At 46.9% G+C, this 18,882-nt stretch overlaps 1 protein-coding gene across 2 annotated transcripts in view; it reads right to left on the bottom strand.

Moving 5' to 3' along the window:
* TRIM28 (tripartite motif containing 28) overlaps positions 1–18,882 on the bottom strand; it is a 52,627-nt gene that overhangs the window by 17,975 nt on the left and 15,770 nt on the right. For both annotated transcript variants that reach the window (XM_030545114.1, XM_030545113.1), the window contains exons 2-3: positions 2,968–3,080; positions 489–621 (exon numbers count right to left, since the gene is read on the bottom strand). In XM_030545114.1, the coding sequence (XP_030400974.1) occupies positions 489–621; positions 2,968–3,080 (246 nt within the window). The remainder of the gene's footprint in view (positions 1–488; positions 622–2,967; positions 3,081–18,882) is intronic.

The following is an 18,882-nucleotide window of genomic DNA, read 5'->3' on the forward strand; positions in this document are numbered from 1 at the left end:
TCTTCAAGGCTTCCAATGCTGGCCATGGGCAGCAGAGCCCATCCTGTCAGGGGGTGGGCACTGGAGTCTATCACACTAAAGTCCTCTCCGTCACCAGTGGGAACCTAGCTTTCTGCTTCTGGAACCTTGTCTACATGAGGAAGTTGCACACTGCCCAAAGGGGAGAATTCAAACTGATTCAGTTAAAGCAGTACAATCCCAGAGAAGACGCTCTCATTCCATCTGAAGAATGGACTGTATCACCCAAGAACAGGTTAAGTTGAACAGAACATAGATAGCATAAACAAGGGTTTGCAATGATTTAGCCAAATTCATTTCAAACCGGTTTAAACCATCTCTCTTGCATAGACACCCAAATGCAGCACTCTGGGTGGGCAAGGAGAAGTAGTTACACTCCATGACCCCAATCCCCTCTTCAAGGGGCAGGCAGTACCAGGCTAGCTCAGCATTCCCCTGCCACGAGTAGGGCAGGGTGGCGGGGCACTGACCTGTGGATCTGACCGTGTGGTCCTTGGTATACTTCACCCTCTGGTGGGCTTCCACACATGTCTCACACAGCGGCTCTGAGCACTCCACACAGTAGCTGGTAGCAGGGGCGTTGTCATCACAGCTGGTGCAGCACTGGTGGACAGGAGAAAGGGTGAGCACCAAGGAGCACACCAGACCCATAAATTACACCACAACCGTAGCGAGACAAGCCTAGGCACAGGGCAAGGATAGACACTGGGGCTCATTTCCAAAGGTGTTCAGCGTCCCTGGCTCACAGTGCAGTTATGGGCATTTGTGGTATTGCACGGAGCAGATGACCCTGGGAGCACAGCTCTGGAGCCCTCCAACTCAAACTGAATGGAAGGAGATGGGCTGCAGATGTGCAATAGTCTTAAGGCAGAGAATAAGTTATAGTAAAGGCTAGCACCAAATATTTCTACACTACATCATTTATAGAGGAAAAGCGCAGCTGTGCCACTGTTGTGCTTCAGGTGAAGACGCTGTAAGCTGACAGGAGAGCGCTCTCCCATCTGCAAAGGGCTGAGATAGCACAGTCCACACTGGCCCTTCAGTTGGTATAACTCACATCATTCGGGGATGTGGACATTTTTAGCGTAGACATAGCGTAAGAGGATGACTGTATGAACATAAGGGCTTCATTCAAGCAGGCAGCCCTTGTAATGATAGAACTGAACTTGACCTAACTGCAGCCATTTTGCATGGCTTTAGTTGAAAAGCAAATACACCACACATAGATAGAACTCGGAGGCAAGGCCAAACAGCCGCACGTTTGCAGTTTTGCTCATCAGAATAGGAGGATGGGACAAGAATTCATGGACTATGAAAACGGAAGGAAAAACCAACCTCAGTTCTGAGTGTCCCTGACAATTTTTATTGGTATGATTAGAAGAAATGCTTTGCTGATAAGGCATAATGAGCAATTTACTGAAGCTAGAAGAATTGGTGACCACTAGGGGTTACTATGATGACCCATTAGGTTTGTGCTTTGTTTAAGTTAGCAACTATGTAAGGTTCATCAAGAGAACATACTCTGGAGCAGTTTGAAGCTTTTCTTTGAGCATTGATTGAAATCTTCTCCCTAGCAGCTGGACTAGAGTTGCCAACCCCTCAGGATTGTCCTGGAGTCTAACAATTAAAGATTACGTCAGGTAATGAAACCTCCAGGAATATGTCCAGACATAACTGGCAACCCTAAGCTGGATGGAAGGAGGGTCCCCCAGAACCCTGGCTACTGATCACTCAAAACTATCTCAAACTTTGGGTAAACTACTTGGTGTGCTCTAAAACCATTGCTATGGCATGTGAGAGTGCCTGAGACACAGAAAAGCAGCTTTGGATGAAAGCACTCTTTTGTGCCCATGGTTCAGCAGACAAGAGGAGCTGTGTCACCATCAATTTAATTCTGACATTGCCTGGGGAAAACCAATTAAGTTACCACAGTTTTGAGTTCTGAAAACCCTGGGTAATGGCCTGACAACTGCTCCAGGTAACGCCTAGGCTATTTACTTTGAAGTTCTGGTTTCTGCGACCTGAGGAGCTTTGGCTGGATAAAAAGACAGGCCCTCAATGACAGGGACAGACAAGCCCTCAGAGAGCAGAGGTCAGGGTAAGACAGACATGCACTTAAACAGCCTCTCTTATTCTTTGCCGTGTTCCCACTGTTGCACTTTGTTCTAAAGCAACTGTTTGTATCGGGTCACTATTTGCTGCGCAAACTGAAGAACTGCAGGCACTGGTCTGTTTGGATCTGCTGGGTAAGCACAGATGGTACACAGGAAGACGGTCTAGGAGTGGGAAAGTCAGGGAGATAAGTCCTGAGGCTGGACACCTGAGGGGGTACTCTCAGAAAGGGGACCCAGGGGCAGCAAGACAGGTAACAGTGATCACTGGTCATCTCAGAGGGAGAGTGCATCAAAGAATCAAGGCCAGGACCAAGGGTTCTGCTCACAGCCAAGTTCTGCTGTGACACATCAAGAGTCTCCTCCCGTCCCCTCCTTACCGCTGTCTGGTCTATTTATAATTAAATGCTATGGTCTGAGCTTGTCTCTTGACTGTGTCTGCACAGCACCCAGCACAGCTGAGCCTATAGGTGCTACTGTAACAAACTGCCACCTCCGAGAGTGGCCTGACAAAGACTCATGAATGCACTGCCTGCCCTGGGCAGGGCGTACACTGGTGATACCTCAACATCCCTGATGAGACAGCCCCTTCCAACCCCAGCAGCCAGGAGCAGCATGGAACACAGTGTCAGGAAAGGAAGGGCCAGGTGCTCTGCACCTCTTCCTTTTACCAGGAGAACTGAGCTGATCTATGGCCAGAAGGACTGCAAGCTACCCTCACCATAGCCTGGTCTGCATGGCAAGTTGAGAAGAAGGTGGGGAGCAGAACTGTGTTCTGCTGAGGGGGTTCAGTCAGAGCCCTTCTGGGGAGGAAAGGGTAGGAAGGTTGCACCCCTACCTGGTTGGCATCCCTGCTGTGTGTGGCTGCATCCGTTCCGCTGTCTCTCAGGAAGTAGTTCTCCACGATGTCCTTGAGGTAACACTGGTGTCTGCACACAGGGCAGTCCACCACTGCAAGGTAAGGGGAGCAGAAGAAAGCGTCACACACTCAGGAAGCAGCAGCAGATATGTAGCTAATCCAAGGGGTGCCACTCCTGGTGTGGAGGGAAGAGAAGCCCTCCTGTCAACATAGCACTGTCTACACTGGGAGTTTGGTTGATATAACTGAGTTACCTCTGAAAATCCACACCCTTGAGCGACCTAGTTATGTACCAATACACCTCTGTACAGCAGACCAGGGCTAAGATACCAAAACTTAGCACCATCTCTGAATGGCAACTGCAGGCATGGATGTGGGATGTAAGGGCTGTCTGATAGGGTCTCAATCATGCACTGAATCTTCTGCAGCTGCTCGCGCTCCATGAGCATAACAGTCACTAGGCTCTCCTCCCCCTCCCCCCACCAGTTAGGTTCCTCCAGCCTAAAAGTGCAGCAACATCAGGGGCCTCCATACTTGCCAAACACCAGCCACAGGAACCTTACACATCTTACAGCCAGAATATGTGGAGATGGAGCCATTTCCCTTCCCCAAAAAGAGTCTCCCAACTGTCATGTCAGAGGGCAGAGTCTCTGTGCCCACAGCACCTGAGCAGAAGACTGCAGAGGGAGCACAATGTGACAGGTAGAGGCAGGCCAGCCTCCTTTCAAGTGCCCAGAACTCAGCAGAGTTTGCCCCCAGTGAGCAAGACGACCCCACATGAGTCCTCACCTCTCCATGGGGGAGCAGCCATTAAAATGGAGAGGTTACATAGGGTTACTCGTGAGGAACTGGCAAGCTGGTACTTTTGGTTCTGCCTAGAGTTTGGGCTCGTGGAACATCAAGGTGCTTCTGTATTGAGGGCTCAGTTCCTTTATTGAGTTGACGTCGATAACCAGGTTCAGTTTATTAACTGAAGATAAATCAGCACAGAAAGCTGACTACATTACCAGTCTGGGAAGCAGTCTTGCAGATGTTATGCGCACATTTATATTCTGCTTCCTTAAACTCCATAGCCCTTACACGCCTTCTCTTATCTATTGCTGCATAAAACATTCCAAATATTAGTAGACCAGAGACATCTATTTAGTGCACAATACATTTGGCAAACCTCACCAGAATATACATCTGATATATTCTGCATGTACAAAACAGGTTACAGCAATATAATTACAAGTAAGTTTCCACAACATTAATACTTTGCACTCATGTTAATCAGCAATTTAGATGCCTGGAGGTAAGCATGTTTTTAAAATCAGCAATTCAGCGTGCCCCTTGAGGGCAAAATACCACAGACTGCTGTCCCTTGCAGATTGCCGCCCCAAGCACCAGCTTGGAATGCTGGTGCCTGGAGCCAACCCTGTCCACAACCAGTCCCACAATCAGCCATTCTGCTACTTTGCTCCAAAGCTTCCTATGCACACCTCAGCATGCCCTTTGAAGCCCATCCACAGCAGGATTTACAGGTGAACATTAGAACATGTTAGCTAGAAGCAGGTGTTAACATGCCTGAAGAGTCTGCACATTTCAGTTGGCGCAGGCGTAGTATGTGTTAAAAGACACCTGGCCTCAACCTCTCAACATCACACCTTGTCCTATAATGGGAACTCCTCCACTGAGCAGCACAACTTTCCTCCTTCGGGGATATGACAGGAAGGCAGTGCCAAGATTAAGGAGAAAGGAGTGGTAAGAACTACCCAACAGCAGTGGCACGTCCATTACAACTGTTTTCCAGCCTGCGCATTATCCTGCTTGGCTCTGCTGCATAGACAGCCTGGCGTGGGTGGCTAAACTGGATGCAGAAGCAACAGCTCGTCTGCCACAATCAACTCAGTATCTGGCATGAATCCTACGCCTTGGGAAGTACCCATCCAGAACACTCAGTTCCTAGTTTATCTAGGAAAGTGCCTCTGATGGGAAAGGACAGAGGAAGAGCCACCAAATAAAGAGATGCCAAAAGGCAGAATTCCTCAGTGCATTTATGTTCAAACTGTGACGGCTATAGGTGCTGTGTAACCCAGACACAGCAACTGGAGCATATAATACACGGTATCCTGGCTAATCCTTTCCCCATTTTATCTAGCTACCACAGCAGAAGGATAAATTTCAGCTTGGCACATCTTGGGTGGGATGGGCAACTTCCAGGAGACCTGTGCAGCTCAGCAAAACAAATGATGCTGTAGCCATCTGGGCATGAGCTGTGGATGTGGCAGCCATGGAGACACAGCTCCAAAGAAATTCAGGTGGGAAGGCGGCCTTAAATTCAGTGTCTAGATTCTCAACGGAATGATTACTGCTGAGAACTATACTACAGCAGTAATGCTAACCAGGAACAAGACAAACCCTTCAGAGCAGTCAAAGCACCAGAAGTGGTCACCACCTTGTCCCACAATAGTCATAGCAGGCCAGAAACAGACTGAATGTGGCAATTTGTACAGGGTTCTTTGTACGTAGGGCAACCCAAAAAAGCTTCCTTTTCCTTACTAAATTACATTCAAAAAAGTGTGGGCAGGTGTTAAAGCTGAAACATTTCCCCCACTATGGACCTGAAGTTCTCATTTCAAGACACTTCGAACTAAGTATTAAACTAGAGCAGAAAGTCTATACATGAGACTTCTGATAAAGCAATTTGGCAATAAATCTGTCAGCATCCCATTTCCAAGTCTGGGAGTTGCCAGTGATAACATGCCCAACTCCCATTCTGAAACACAGCATTCGACTTGTCTTAGACTACTGAGCATGGAACCAAAATGAATGCCATTTAGCTTTTCCATGATTTTAGTTCAATTTTTCATATATGTCAGAACCAGCTGAAGTTTCATGCCCTGCTCATACAAGGAGCTACCACTGAGTTTCCCCCAGATCATTAGAGCTTAGGATCGCACAGGGTCTGTGTGCACAAAGCAAACTCATTAACTTGCTGAAGATAATGGCATAAGAGGAATTCAACTGCTTTTTAAAATCTGAATCCTAAAACTTGTACAATAATACATAAGTGTTTAGCCACTAACCAAGTCTGATGCAATGTTGTAGCCATATGGGTCCCAGGATGTTGAGAGAAGGTAGGTGAGGTAATATCTTTTATTGGACTAACTTCTATGGGTGAGAAACAAGCTTTGGAGTTTACTGAAGAGCTGTGTAAGCTCTTAAGTTTCTCTCACCAACAGAAGTTGGTCCAATAAGTTACGAGAGTCAGCTGCCAGTACCGGTTGCAAGGCTAGCTGCACCCTACCCTTTCTCATTCACAGATTCCAAGGCCAGAAGGAACCTGAGACACCCAGCGCCCCAATATTCCCCACTATCATGTAATAAGGATATGTTTTGTACAAAGTATGCCTTGAAGTATTCTAAAAGACTTGATCTGCTAGACATTAATATCTTGTTGGATTGTATGTGCTATTGTCATATGAAGTTTGGCTACGAATGTGTTACTGAAACATGTAGGATGAAAACACCCACAAGCAGCCTTTCAGGTACAACAGTAAAGGCCAAACAATGTTAATGGCTCATTGAGGAAATGCACACAAGCACAAGGATTACCCTTGGGACTGCATACAATAGAAGCTCTCAGATAGCACTACTGGAACTGTATGGCCCAGGTCACAGCAAGAGGGAAGAAGATACAAAAGGGGGGAAATGACATCATGAGGGGACCTCACTCTCCCTGCAACACCACACCAGAGGAATAAAAACAAAACAGGGGAGAAGTGATGGTTCCAGACTAAGGGATTGCTAACCTGTGTATGAAAACCTGGGAAACCCAAGCTGCAAAGCCAAGGCAGCTCGTGTCTTAAGAATCTGCCAGCCTGTTTATTACTTAGGTTGAGAATAGTAAAGTAATTCATATCTTACCTATCTAGTATATTAAGCTCAGTTTCAGTAAATAAACACAACTTAAGTAATGTGCTTTGATCTATTTGCTATCACTTAACCACTTAAAATCTATCCTTTTGTGGTTAATTAACTTATTTTGTTTTAAGACAACCCATCGTGGTGTGACTAAGGTATCTAGGGAAAAATCTCAGCTTGGTTACCACAAGCATGCATGGTCCTCTCCACATTGAGGGAGAGGCAGACCAGGTGTTAGATCCAATATACTGGCCAGATTTGACCAAGGCAGGGTAGTGCTGCTCTGGGATCCTAAGCTGGTCGTTAGAGAGCATGCATGGGACTGCAGCTGGGGGTGCCCTTAACTGTGTGAATGCTGGTGAAAGTGCAACCTTGGAGGGCTTTGTAACTTGTCAGAGGGTGGGTCAGAGGACTCAGTGGTACAACAGGGCGGGAACTAGTCACAGAACCACTGTGATCTAGTCTGACCCCCAGTATGACACCAGACATAGAAATTTCCCAAAATAATTCCTAGAGTAGATCCTTCTGGCCTTATGCCTTTATCTCCTCTGACTGGGATTACACAATTCTATCACTCAGTCCCTAGGCCACCACATCCTATACATCAACCATACTTTATCACATGTCCAACTGGGCTTGGACATCTGTGCTACTTCCATTCTGGACACAGGGAACAGCAGCGTCCAGTGAAGAAACATACCAGCTGTTCATTTTAATAGCAGGAACTTCAGAGCAAGACAAAAAAAAAAAAAAGACATCTTACCCCCAAGCCCTATTAATCCTGCCATCATGAGCTAGGCAGGCCTAACCTCTTCAGTCACTCCAGTGAGGTCCCGCTTGCCAGTCTAGTCTCCTCAAACTTCCCTCCCTCTCCAATGTTGCTTTTTCAAACTGCTGCAGTCTTTTGAATTTCCCAGGCTTGACATCTCAAGTGTTTCCTGAGAAGTGGTTTATCTAGCGCAATTCTTCCCTTCCTGCTTGATTACACTGACAATTTCTGCATTAAACTAAACCATGCAAGTACCAGGGTCGTCATAAATTACAAAGCAGTTCCACTTCTTCAGCACCAGCGCCTCGCATCTCATCTTTCATCCAAAGATCTCTATGTTCTTGCCACTTTCGCTATATTAAGATGTGATCCATAGAAGAGATGACCAGATGGATTTGTGCCCTCTTGTTTCCTTGATGTATAAGAGTATGGGGCTTTGGATTTTTTAGTTAATTAAGATGGTCCAGTCTGAAAAATTCTTAAATGTTTGGGAGGTATAAAGGCACTGAGAGGAACCCTGTCTGCCTTCACAGGTCTCAAGGCTAAAATGGATCATCTAGTCTGACCCTTTGTGTAACAGTGTATTTCTCGCAGTGTTCACTAAATTGAGCTCATTCACATGGTTGAACAAGAGGCTTTTACCATTATTATTAAGACTTCTGGTTTCAAGCGACAGAATCCATCATATCCCTTAACGAACAGATTTCATTGACACACATATGCTAAGCATCCTCACACATTAGTTACAGGAGGAGAAAAAGTTATTTTAGTTCAGACACTGGGAATAAAAGAACAAGCAGAAACTTGAGCCACTCTTACAAAACAGGGGAACAAAATAAATCGTTTCCTTCAGCACAAGGTGGCAGACAGGTTTTAGCATTAAAATAGATTTGAAAGCTCAAGTATTTGAACAAATCCAGTTCTCCATTAGAAAAAGACTGTCATGCAGGCAGGAAGCCCCAGCATCACTAGTGCCCTAGGAATTTGTGCTGTTTCCTCTGCAACACACCAGCGGATGCATTATCACTGTTTAAGGAGCATTTCCTGCTGCAAGCCCAAAGGCAGACGTTAAGATCTCGACAAAAAGGGCCCCAAGGCATTTGCTTGTTTAAGGGCACTACCCTGGGAGTACAATGGAACTGACAAGCAGGTGATCAAGGTAACCAGAGATGTGCCTCATTGCAACTTTCATTGCTAAGCAACACCTGTGGCTCTGGCCCAGGCCCAGATCAGACTGCGACACAGCCAGCACCTCAGTGAAGGTCACATTCTTGCCCTCTGGTCAGTGTGGTGATAAGGGTGGGGGAAGTACTGGGGTTCAAGAATTGGGAGTCAGGAGACCCTGCCACAACTACCCTCTGCAAAACATGGATATTGGTGTCCCCCTCACAGGTCAGCTTTGTCATTGACATGTGTGAAGGGTTTACATCTTACCCCTTCAGGGCAAGCCAGGGGCTCACTGGAAATCCCCCACTCAGAATTAAACCTTCCACCACTAGGATCGAGGCCAGCGTCTGTCTTGCCAGCATTCTCCAGGCCACTGACTCACCTTCCCCCCAGCTTCCCCACATTGCTCCACTTTCACTTGCATCTCCTCTCAGGTGTAATCAACAGCCTGTTCACCTGCATCTGTGGCTGTGTCTTCACTGCCATAAAAAGGTGTTTACACAGCAGGATAATTAATTCCCATTAGCCATCTCACTGCATAGTCCTAGTGGAGACAAGCACTGCAGCTAGCTGACAACACTGTACCAGCTCTTTGGGACAGAGACCCTCTTTGTTCTAGGTTTGTACAGTGCACAGCACAGTGGGGCCCTTGTCCATGACAGGGGCTCCTATGTGCTATTAGTAACACCGCAAGTTTAGCAACAGGCAGGGGCATTAAGCACTGTCTCTCCACTGTGATTTTACAGGGACAGCTAACAGGTGTTACACTGCTGTAAACAGGGAGGGCAAGATGTGGCCTGGGTGCATATCAACAACTCCCTATGATCCCAAGATCAGCTGCAGTATGACCAAGGCGCCCCAGAGGAAATACACAGCATCACAGCAGAACTGCCTGCCACACAGCTTCTCAATGCAAAGGGAGCATGGTTACCGGCAGACAATACAGAGCCAGGACCGAAAGGGAGCACGTGGCCTGTGGCACTCAGCCAGCCGCCATGTAAGAAGTGCTCTGCACTGTAGGGAGGAGTTACCCTGAACTTCCCAGACATTGACATACCAAACACTGCTCTCACCCTGATCAGTGTCCACCAGCAGCCAGTCAAGCTTGGACAGTAGATGCTGTACTGCCCCTTTCCCTTCCTCCCCATCCCGCATTTTAGACTTGCAAGGAAGAAGCACAGCAACTAAACAGAAGTGTTACAATATCCTAGATCCTCCCCAAAAAGATTTTTGGGAAGGAAGGAGCCAGACAGACTGTCTTACTGGGAAAGTGGGATTGGGAATTAAACACACATCAAGTTGCCGACTTTGGAATTACTGTAGACAAGGAGGGTTTAACGGAAGAGACCGCGGGGAGGGTATGTGGAATGGCCAGTTTCCAGTGGTATGGCAAGTTTCCTGCATGCAGCCATGCAGGAATGCTGCTCAGCCACAGCAACTGAGTTACATGGACGAAGCAGGCCAAGCCACCCAGGCTAGCAGGTGGCTCAGCAAGCTAACAGATTTGTGAGTGCAGGCTGGACTAGAAGAATGGGGAAGCTAGCTAGGGCTACTAGAGACAGATCCCTTCACACTTACTCTGCCAGAATTCCAACTCTAGATTCAGACAGAAGAGTGGATGCTTTCCATGGAGAAGAGGGATGGGGGGAGAAAGGTTTATGGTTGTACTTAAAATGGCAGTTACCGCTGCACACTCTCCCCCATCCTTCCCCCCAAACCACACTATGCAGCTTCAGAGCTATCAGCAAAACTTCTGGGGAGAGCCACCAAAAAATATACATGTTATAAAAATATATATACACACAAGTTACAGGATACACTCAGCTTCAGGTGTCCAGATGACTGGACTTTTCCTCCAAAAGACCTGTCTCTCCTAAATCCCCCTCAGAAGAGAATCCTGTTCTAGCCCATGAGCCAGGCTGTTCGATGGCATGGCTAAGCCAGACGCCAGGCTGCCATTTCAGCCCCCTGCATTGAGTTAGAACTCCAGACTCTGCTTGTATCCGGAAGTCCCCCTCATCGCAGGGGAAGGATAGCTCAGTGGTTTGAGCATTGGTCTGCTAAACCCAGGGTTGTGAATTCAACCCTTGAGGGGGCCATTTGAGGATTGGTCCTGCTTTGAGCAGCGGGTCGGATTAGATGACCTCCTGAGGAGGTCTTGAGGCCCAGCAGCAAATGGGAAAGAGCTCGCTTGAAATGCACTCCCCCTCCTCAGGCCTTAAGCCTTATCTATAGTCAGTGCTGCACCAGTTTGATGACAGTGGTGGTTTTAAACAGATTTACTCACCCAGCGCAGAGCATGGTGTAGACACTTAATATGATTTCAACCAGGCCTGTACTGAGTTAGTTTAAGTAGATCCTGAAGCTAATATAAAAAGGTTTAAATCAGAATAAAGAGTGCCTACAGTGCTTTGTGCCAGTTTAACTAAATTGGTTTAGAATCACCCCGTAGTCTAACCAGTAGAACTGTGAATGAAGATAAGGCCTTAGACCAGCCTATTTACCCCAAGGATACAAATTCATTCCAAAACTCAATACAGGGAAGCAGTCACAAAAGCCAGCCAGAAGAAGCTATGTCTGAGTGCTAGAGTCAGTGCATTTAACAGATCTTTAGTGCAGAAAGCACCTTAAAACAGCCTCCCACCTCTCAGCAAGAACTCAGTATGTCCCCAGACTCTTCCAGTTTCACCACCACAAAACTATTTCCATCCCTGTAGGTAGCCAGATGAGCATCTGTTACCCACTCCAACCTGAAAAAAGGTACATTAAGCCAGGCTGAAAACCCATGAAGCATTTAGCTTCCATACTTTCCCCCAAGGAAATGCGTCCAAGTAACAGCAGAGTACATCTCTGGGCATTGGTTCAACTGCATTGGAACAAGCCAGCTTCCCCCCCATGTACATGTGCAACACCAGTGCAACTAGTGACTCAAGCCACAGTAAGCTGCATGGGTGCAAGCCTTTTACACTGATGCACCATGTCTAAATGAAGGGTTTCCACTAGTGCAGCTACAACGGTGCAAAAATAAACCCAATGCAACAAGCCCTTATATTTAAGTCGCAGTAGGAAAACTAGGGCAATCCACACCAAACCAAGAAAGAGTCATGCATGCATGCGGTGTTCAGTTTGGCTGTTTGGAGCTGGAGAGATGAACCTCATCTGCAAACTCATTTATACAGATTAATCAACTGCAGGTGCTGGTGCCGCTCATTCAACTTATTTAACTTCACCACCAACCCCCTGCCTTATCCCTCAGGCAGCAGCTAAGCAGACATCAGCTGGCTGCTAACATGCTCATCTGCTGACATCAGGAAGTCAGATGACTCGGCAGTTCTTTACCCCATCCTGCAGCGCACTTATGTGTATACTCAGGGAAAGTTAAGTAGTCCAAGCAAAGAAAAAGTGCTCAGGCTAGGTTGTGGAGTTAAAGCACAGGGAAAGACCTAGGCCAGTGGTACTCAGACTGAGGCTCACAAGTAGCTCTTTAATGTGTTTCCTGCAATTCTCTGCAGCACAATATTAAAACACTGATTTAATTATTAACCACTGTGATAAAAATAGTAATAGTGTAAATGAAACAATGAATTCACATGACGTGGCTCTTTGTGTAATGCTAATTTGGCTCCTGAACCACTGAGGTCTGAGTATCAACTGATCTAGGCTATAATTTAACCATCCAAAATAGATGCAAAGGTAACTGTGCCCACACTGATATTAAACGGGATTTTCAATCAAGTAAATGCTCTGTGGCAGGGCAAGGCCAAAGGCTATCGAAAAGTAGTGGGAGATAGATATATTAGCCCCAGGGTAAACAAATCCCTGGTACCAGGATAAGTAAATGGCAGCTGTTCCAGGTCAATCAAGACACCTGGGGCCAATGAAGAGCTTTCCAGAAGGCAGGGAGGATGCTAGGTTGATTGAGACACCTGAAGCTGATCAGGGGCCAGCTGAAACTAGTTAAAAGCCTCCCAGTTAGTCAGGTGGACGCACATGTCAGGAGCTGTGAGAAGTTGTGCTATTGGAGAGACTGAACTGAACACACCATATCAGGCACAAGGAAGGAGGCCCTGAGGTAAGGGTGAAGTGGAGCTTGAGGAAGTGGGGGCAGCTGTGGGGAAGTAGCCCAGGGAATTGTACATATCCTGTTCCTAAAGTGTCAGCTACCATAGCAGATACTATTAAGATCCCTAGGCTGGAGCCTAGAGTAGAAGACAGGCCTGGGCTCTCCCCCCTGCCCTGCCCTTTGTCCCCCTGATTAATCAGGGAGACAGACTGTGCAAGGGAGGATAGCTTCTCACTTCCCTCACTGGCTTATGATGAAAATGGCTCAGTAGACTGTGACCCTTGTCTCTAGAGAGAGACGGGTTAAGTAGAGGGTCACAGTGAGCTTCTGAAATCCATCAGGAAACACAAGACCCATGGAGACAAGGACAAAGCTTTGTCACAGCGCGCACACACTTCCTAGCATACACAAGTTCTAAGAGATTCAATCTAGCCCAGGAGTCGGCAACCTTTCAGAAGTGGCGTGCCAAGTCTTCATTTATTCACTCTAAGGTTTTGCGTGCCAGTAACACATTAATGTTTTTAGAAGGTCTCTTTCTATAAGTCTATAATATATAACTAAACTATTGTTGTATTTAAAGTAAATAAGGTTTTAAAAACGTTTTAAAAGCTTCATTTAAACTGAAAATGCAGAGCCCCTTGGTCTGGTGGTCAGGACCTGGGCAGCGTGCCACTGAAAATCAGCTCGTGTGCCGCCTTCAGCACGTGTGCCATAAGTTGCCTACCCCCCTGATCTAGCCAATCACCAGTTACTGGGCTCAAAACCACTGAGAGGTTCTCCAACCTGTTATGCAAGAAACCAGGCTAAGGCCAATTCTGTACCACAGACCTGTGTCAGTACGTCACTCAGGGGTGTGAAAATGCCACACCTGACTTGCATAGTTATACCATCCTTAACCCCATGTAGACACGGGGGGGGGGGTGTCAGTAAGGAGCTCTCCCCCTATAGCACAGGAGCATATTCACTTAAGCGCTACAGCACCTAATGCAGCGTTTTAAGTGTAGACTTGCCCTAAATGACAGTGGTCCTTCCTTTCTAGCCTTGACATTGCCTTTTTGCACCCACACTTAAAATCTATCTGTGCCCTGCTCCATGTGACTCATTTGGCACCTAAACCTAAGTCATCCATGTTACAAGACTGAAATTTTGTACAAAGGATGCTTTGTGAGATATAATTTGAAAAACTCAGTTTGCTGATTGTCCTGATAGTGTGGCAACACTGTAAAGTTACAATAAAATTCCACTGTATGACATTGCTGAGATGTTTCAACAGGCACAAACCAGCTCCTCAGAGACAAAAGACAAAATAATGCCTCAGGTAGGTGTCAACAAAATCACATGGATTATCACCTGGTTAAGCAGTCATTCTTTGGCAGAAAAAAAGGGCATGAACAAGAAACCTACATTTTGGCAAAGATACAGTGGAGGCTCCCATCTCCCCAAGACTTGCTGTCTCTGGAACCTCAGCTGGAAATGATTTTCAAAGAAAAAACTATAAGAAAAGGGAACAGACAGCAAAAGAGCTCTCCCTTCATCTCTACTCAAGGCACTCAGGCAACACCTGAAGGACAAAAAAGTATTACTGGACCAGGGAGGGATCCTGACAGAAAGGAATTCATCCAGTAAGACTGCTAAAACATGTGGTGAGAAACTTTTGCTTTGAAATCACTTAGCTTGATAAGTTAGATGTTGGTTACAAAGAAATAAAAAGGTAAAATGCAGCTAATTCTGACTTTCATACTTCATTATTTGTAATCACCAAATCTATTTTCTGTAGTTAAACTTGTTTGTTTTATCTAAACCAGTGTGCTTGGATTGAAGTGTTTGGGAAACTCCATTTGGGATAACAAGATTTGTGCATATCATTTTCTATTGAGAAAATAGACTTTATATGAGCTTGTGTCCTCCAGCAGAGGGCTGGGCAGTACAAGATACACATTACTGGGGAAAGCCTGGGACCAGGAATTTGCTAGTGTTGCTCTGCAGTGTAATTCAAGAGTGACCGGCCACAGCACTCAAAGTACAGTTGGGAATCCTTTACATGCTGGAGGTTATGAGAGCGACCAAGAGTTGTTACTCTCGCAGCAAAGCAGTGTAAAAGACACCCTAGGTTGGAGAACTATGGGGACAGCTGTTCAGTCTAGATTTCATCCTAAAATCCAACTTCAACCAATAATTTTGTTCAACACTACTGGTGATCATAACTGCATGCAAGCATTTCATAGCTACATATAAACAAAAATCACAACAATCTATGTTCATGTGATTTTAGCAGTGAAAATTTTGATAAAGTAATTTAATTTTGAATTTAAGGATCACCCATCAGTTGCAACGGTTATCATAAGTGCATAGAGCAGGGATGGGCAAACTACAGCCTGTGAGCCATTTTAAGCTGGCCCCCACTCCAGCTGGGACACTGGGTCGGGGGCCAGACCACATGGCCCAGCCCTGCTCTGGCACTTCAGATGGGGCACAGGGTCAGGTCCAGACCACGTGGCTCCCGGAAGCCGTGGCATGGCCGCACTCCAGCTCCTACACGCTCCAATGTGAGTTGCACGGGCAGTGCCTGCAGATGAGGCAGCATGCAGATCTGCCTGGCCACATGTCCACATAAGAGCATGAGAATAAACATGCCACTGCTTCTGGGAGCTGCTTGAGGTAAGCGCTGCTCGGAGCCCGCACCCCCTGAGCCTCTCCCCACGCCCCAGCCCCCTGCTCCAGCCCTGATCCCCCTCCCATTCTCAAAACTCCTCGATCCCAGCCCAGAACACCCTCCTGCACCCCAAACCTCTCATTCCCAGCCCCATCTCAGAGCCTGCACCCCACCCTCCAAAACCCTCAGTCCTAGGCCAGAGCACCCTGCTACACTCATTCCCAGACCCACCCCAGAGCCCACATCCCCTCCTCACCCTAACTTTGTGACCGTTCATGGCTCCCATACAATTTCTATTCCCCATTGTGGCCCTTGGGCCAACAAGTTTGCCCACCCCTGGCATAGAGCAATACAGCGGGACTGGGATCCTGCAGGTCCCACAGGACCGGCTGCCATACTAGTGGGAGCAGGTAAAACTCACTTTGTGGTACAGATTGGGTGGACCAAAAAAACCCAGATTGCAGTACTTGTGGGGAAACAAATCTCTCAGTTTATCAAGAAAAGCCTATCAGAAACTTATTTATGACACGGCTTAAACAAGATGTGTTTTATTTTTAGAGGTAAAAATTGTGCCTGAATTCCTTTTATGAATAAAATATACTAATCTGGTAATCAAACTGGTCACCTTCCACAGCTTGCTCTCGCGTTCCCCGAACCCCAAGCAAGCAGGTCTCCTTCCCTGAGGTTTGCACGGTGGTTCGGGGAACGCGAGAGCAAACCGCGGCGAAGCTGGTCTCCTTGCCCGGTTTGCTCTCGCGTTCCCCGAACCACCCAGCAAACCTCAGGGAAGGAGACCTGCTTGCTTGGGGTTCAGGGAATGCGAGAGCAAGCTGGGGAAGGTGACCAGTTTGATTACCAGAGGCTTCCTCAGGTATGCTGGGATACCTGCTTATTCCACGGAGGTCAAGAAAAGCGCTGGTAAGTGTCTATACTTGATTGCCAGCGCTGGATCACCAGCACTGGATCCTCTACACCCGAGACAAAACGGGAGTACGGCCAGCGCTGCAAACAGGGAGTTGCAGCGCTGGTGGTGCCCTGCAGATGTGTACACCTCCTAAGTTGCAGTGCTGTAACTCCCTCACCAGCGCTGCAACTTTCTGATGTAGACAAGCCCTTAGACTCTTGCAGTTGCAGGGCAAAGGGTTAGTGGTTCTCAACCAAGGGTACGTGTACCCCCGGTGGTACATCAACTCATCTAGATACATGCATAGTTTCATAACAGGCTACATAAAATGCACTAGTGAAGTCAGCACAAATTAAAATTTCACGTCTTGTTTATATGTCTCTCTATACTATACACTGACATAAGTACAATATTTAAAGTCAATTTTTCAGTAAGTGTGCTGTGACACTTATTTTTATTTCTGATACTGTAAGCAAACAGCTTTTCAGTGAATGAAACTTGGGTGTCCACAAGACTAATCAGACTCCTGAAAGGTGTACTATAGTCTGAAAGGGTCGAGAGCCACTGGATTGGTGGGTTATAGATTGTTGTACTGAGCCATACATCCAGAGTCTGAGTTCATGATTGTCTAAAAGTTATGAATTTAAGCTCCCAGGTTCGTCTTCTGGAGATGATGTGTGGGTTTTTCCTTTGAGCAGGATACAGATGTTATGCTTGTGGGGAAGTAGGGCATATAGCTGCCCAGTGCCCTAATGTGGAGGAACCGATGCAGTGCAACCTACGGGTTCATGAAGATCTTCATGGCTTGATAAAACTTGAGGGAGTCACGATGGCCCCACATAGATACATGGGGGCACTTAAGATAAATGACATATAGACCATTGCATTAGTGGACTCTGGAAGTGCCGTCACGCTGGTCTCAAGGAAACTAGTGGGGTGAGACCAGCTGTAGCACCCCGGAATAACCTATTCACGGTGCTGTCTATTATCCGACCATCCCTTTACAAATTGAGGTCCAGGGGAGTAATACCACAAAGGTGACAGCAGGGGTGGTTCCAAACTCCAATATCTGGTCCTTATAAGACAAGGCTTCCCAGGGTTTGAAGGCCTACTCCCCAGAGATGAGTCAGAGGAGGGTAGTAACCCTGGGATTACTGATACAATGACCCCAGGAACTAGCCCTCTCCTGGTCTTCTCTGAATTAGCCCAGGACGAGCAGCGGGAGCAGAGTTGACAGGGGAGCTGCGGCCGTCAATCCCGCGCCATGAGGACAGGAGGGAAGTTGAAATAAGATACAGCTACTTCAGATATACGCAACTTCAGCTACGGGAATAGCATCTTACATTGACCTCTTCTACACTGGGAGGAGGGAACAGGCCCAGGTGAGAAAGGAGGGCAGACAAGAGGCTGGGTACCAGGATTCTGGCCCAGAACCAAATTGCTGCACTTGTAGGGAAGAAATCGTGTCCAGCTGGCAGGGGAATGATGCAGAGGGTTGAGGAGCCAGAAGCTGTACCCAGTTCCAGAGACCAACCCTGAGAGGGAAACAAAAGTAGGCCCCTTTGAGTTTGGGCATATTGGACCCTCATTTGAGAATTTTGGGTAAGATCAGGCCAATGACCTGCTATATGATAGTACTAGGAAGGAGGTCATTGAGGTGGATGGGGTCCCAGTGGAGGGTAAAACGGAAGGCCTAGGGCTATACTCCATGATAAAAAGGGACCTGTTATACAGAGTAGTTCAAATGAAGAGCAAGAAGTGGAGGAACTCTTGGTACTGCGAAGGCACCAGAGGGCTGTGTTGGACCTAGATCAGTCATTTGTTTGGAGTACAGTTAGGGATAGATAAGACCCTCCATTAAATCCTATGGAGGATTGACAATATTGTGCCTCCTGCCCAAAGTACCAATTACATGGCCCCGATCACACTTAAAGGCCCATATAGTACCTCTGCCAATTACCAACATCCCATTTGAGAGGATAGCCATGAACCTGTTTCATCTGTTCAACCTGGAGATGTCACTGCAAGAAAATAAACATCAGGGACAGGTGGGAATATCCCGAATTGACCCCTGAACAATGAGTAGAAGTTATCAGTATGAACGGAACCCCGATGTGTTCCCAGAGAAGCCAAGCAGGATCACAGAAGTTAATTATATCATCACATATCCTGGAGTAAAGGTGAACATTAAGCCCTACCAGATCCCAGAGACAAAACAAGGCGATCAGGACTAAAGTTAGGAGAACAGTAGAGCAAGGAGTTGTTGAGGAGTCCCGTAGTCAATAGTCCAGTACAATCATCCTCATACCCAAACCAGATGGCAGCATGAGGTTCTGCAATGACTTCTGAAAATTAAACAAGGTGTCCCAGTTCGATGCTTACCCCATACCTCGTACAGACAAGCTAATCAACCAATTGGGAAAAGCCAGATT

Source organism: Gopherus evgoodei, unplaced genomic scaffold (assembly GCF_007399415.2).
Source record: "Gopherus evgoodei ecotype Sinaloan lineage unplaced genomic scaffold, rGopEvg1_v1.p scaffold_35_arrow_ctg1, whole genome shotgun sequence".
Classification (NCBI taxonomy): Eukaryota; Metazoa; Chordata; order Testudines; family Testudinidae; genus Gopherus; species Gopherus evgoodei.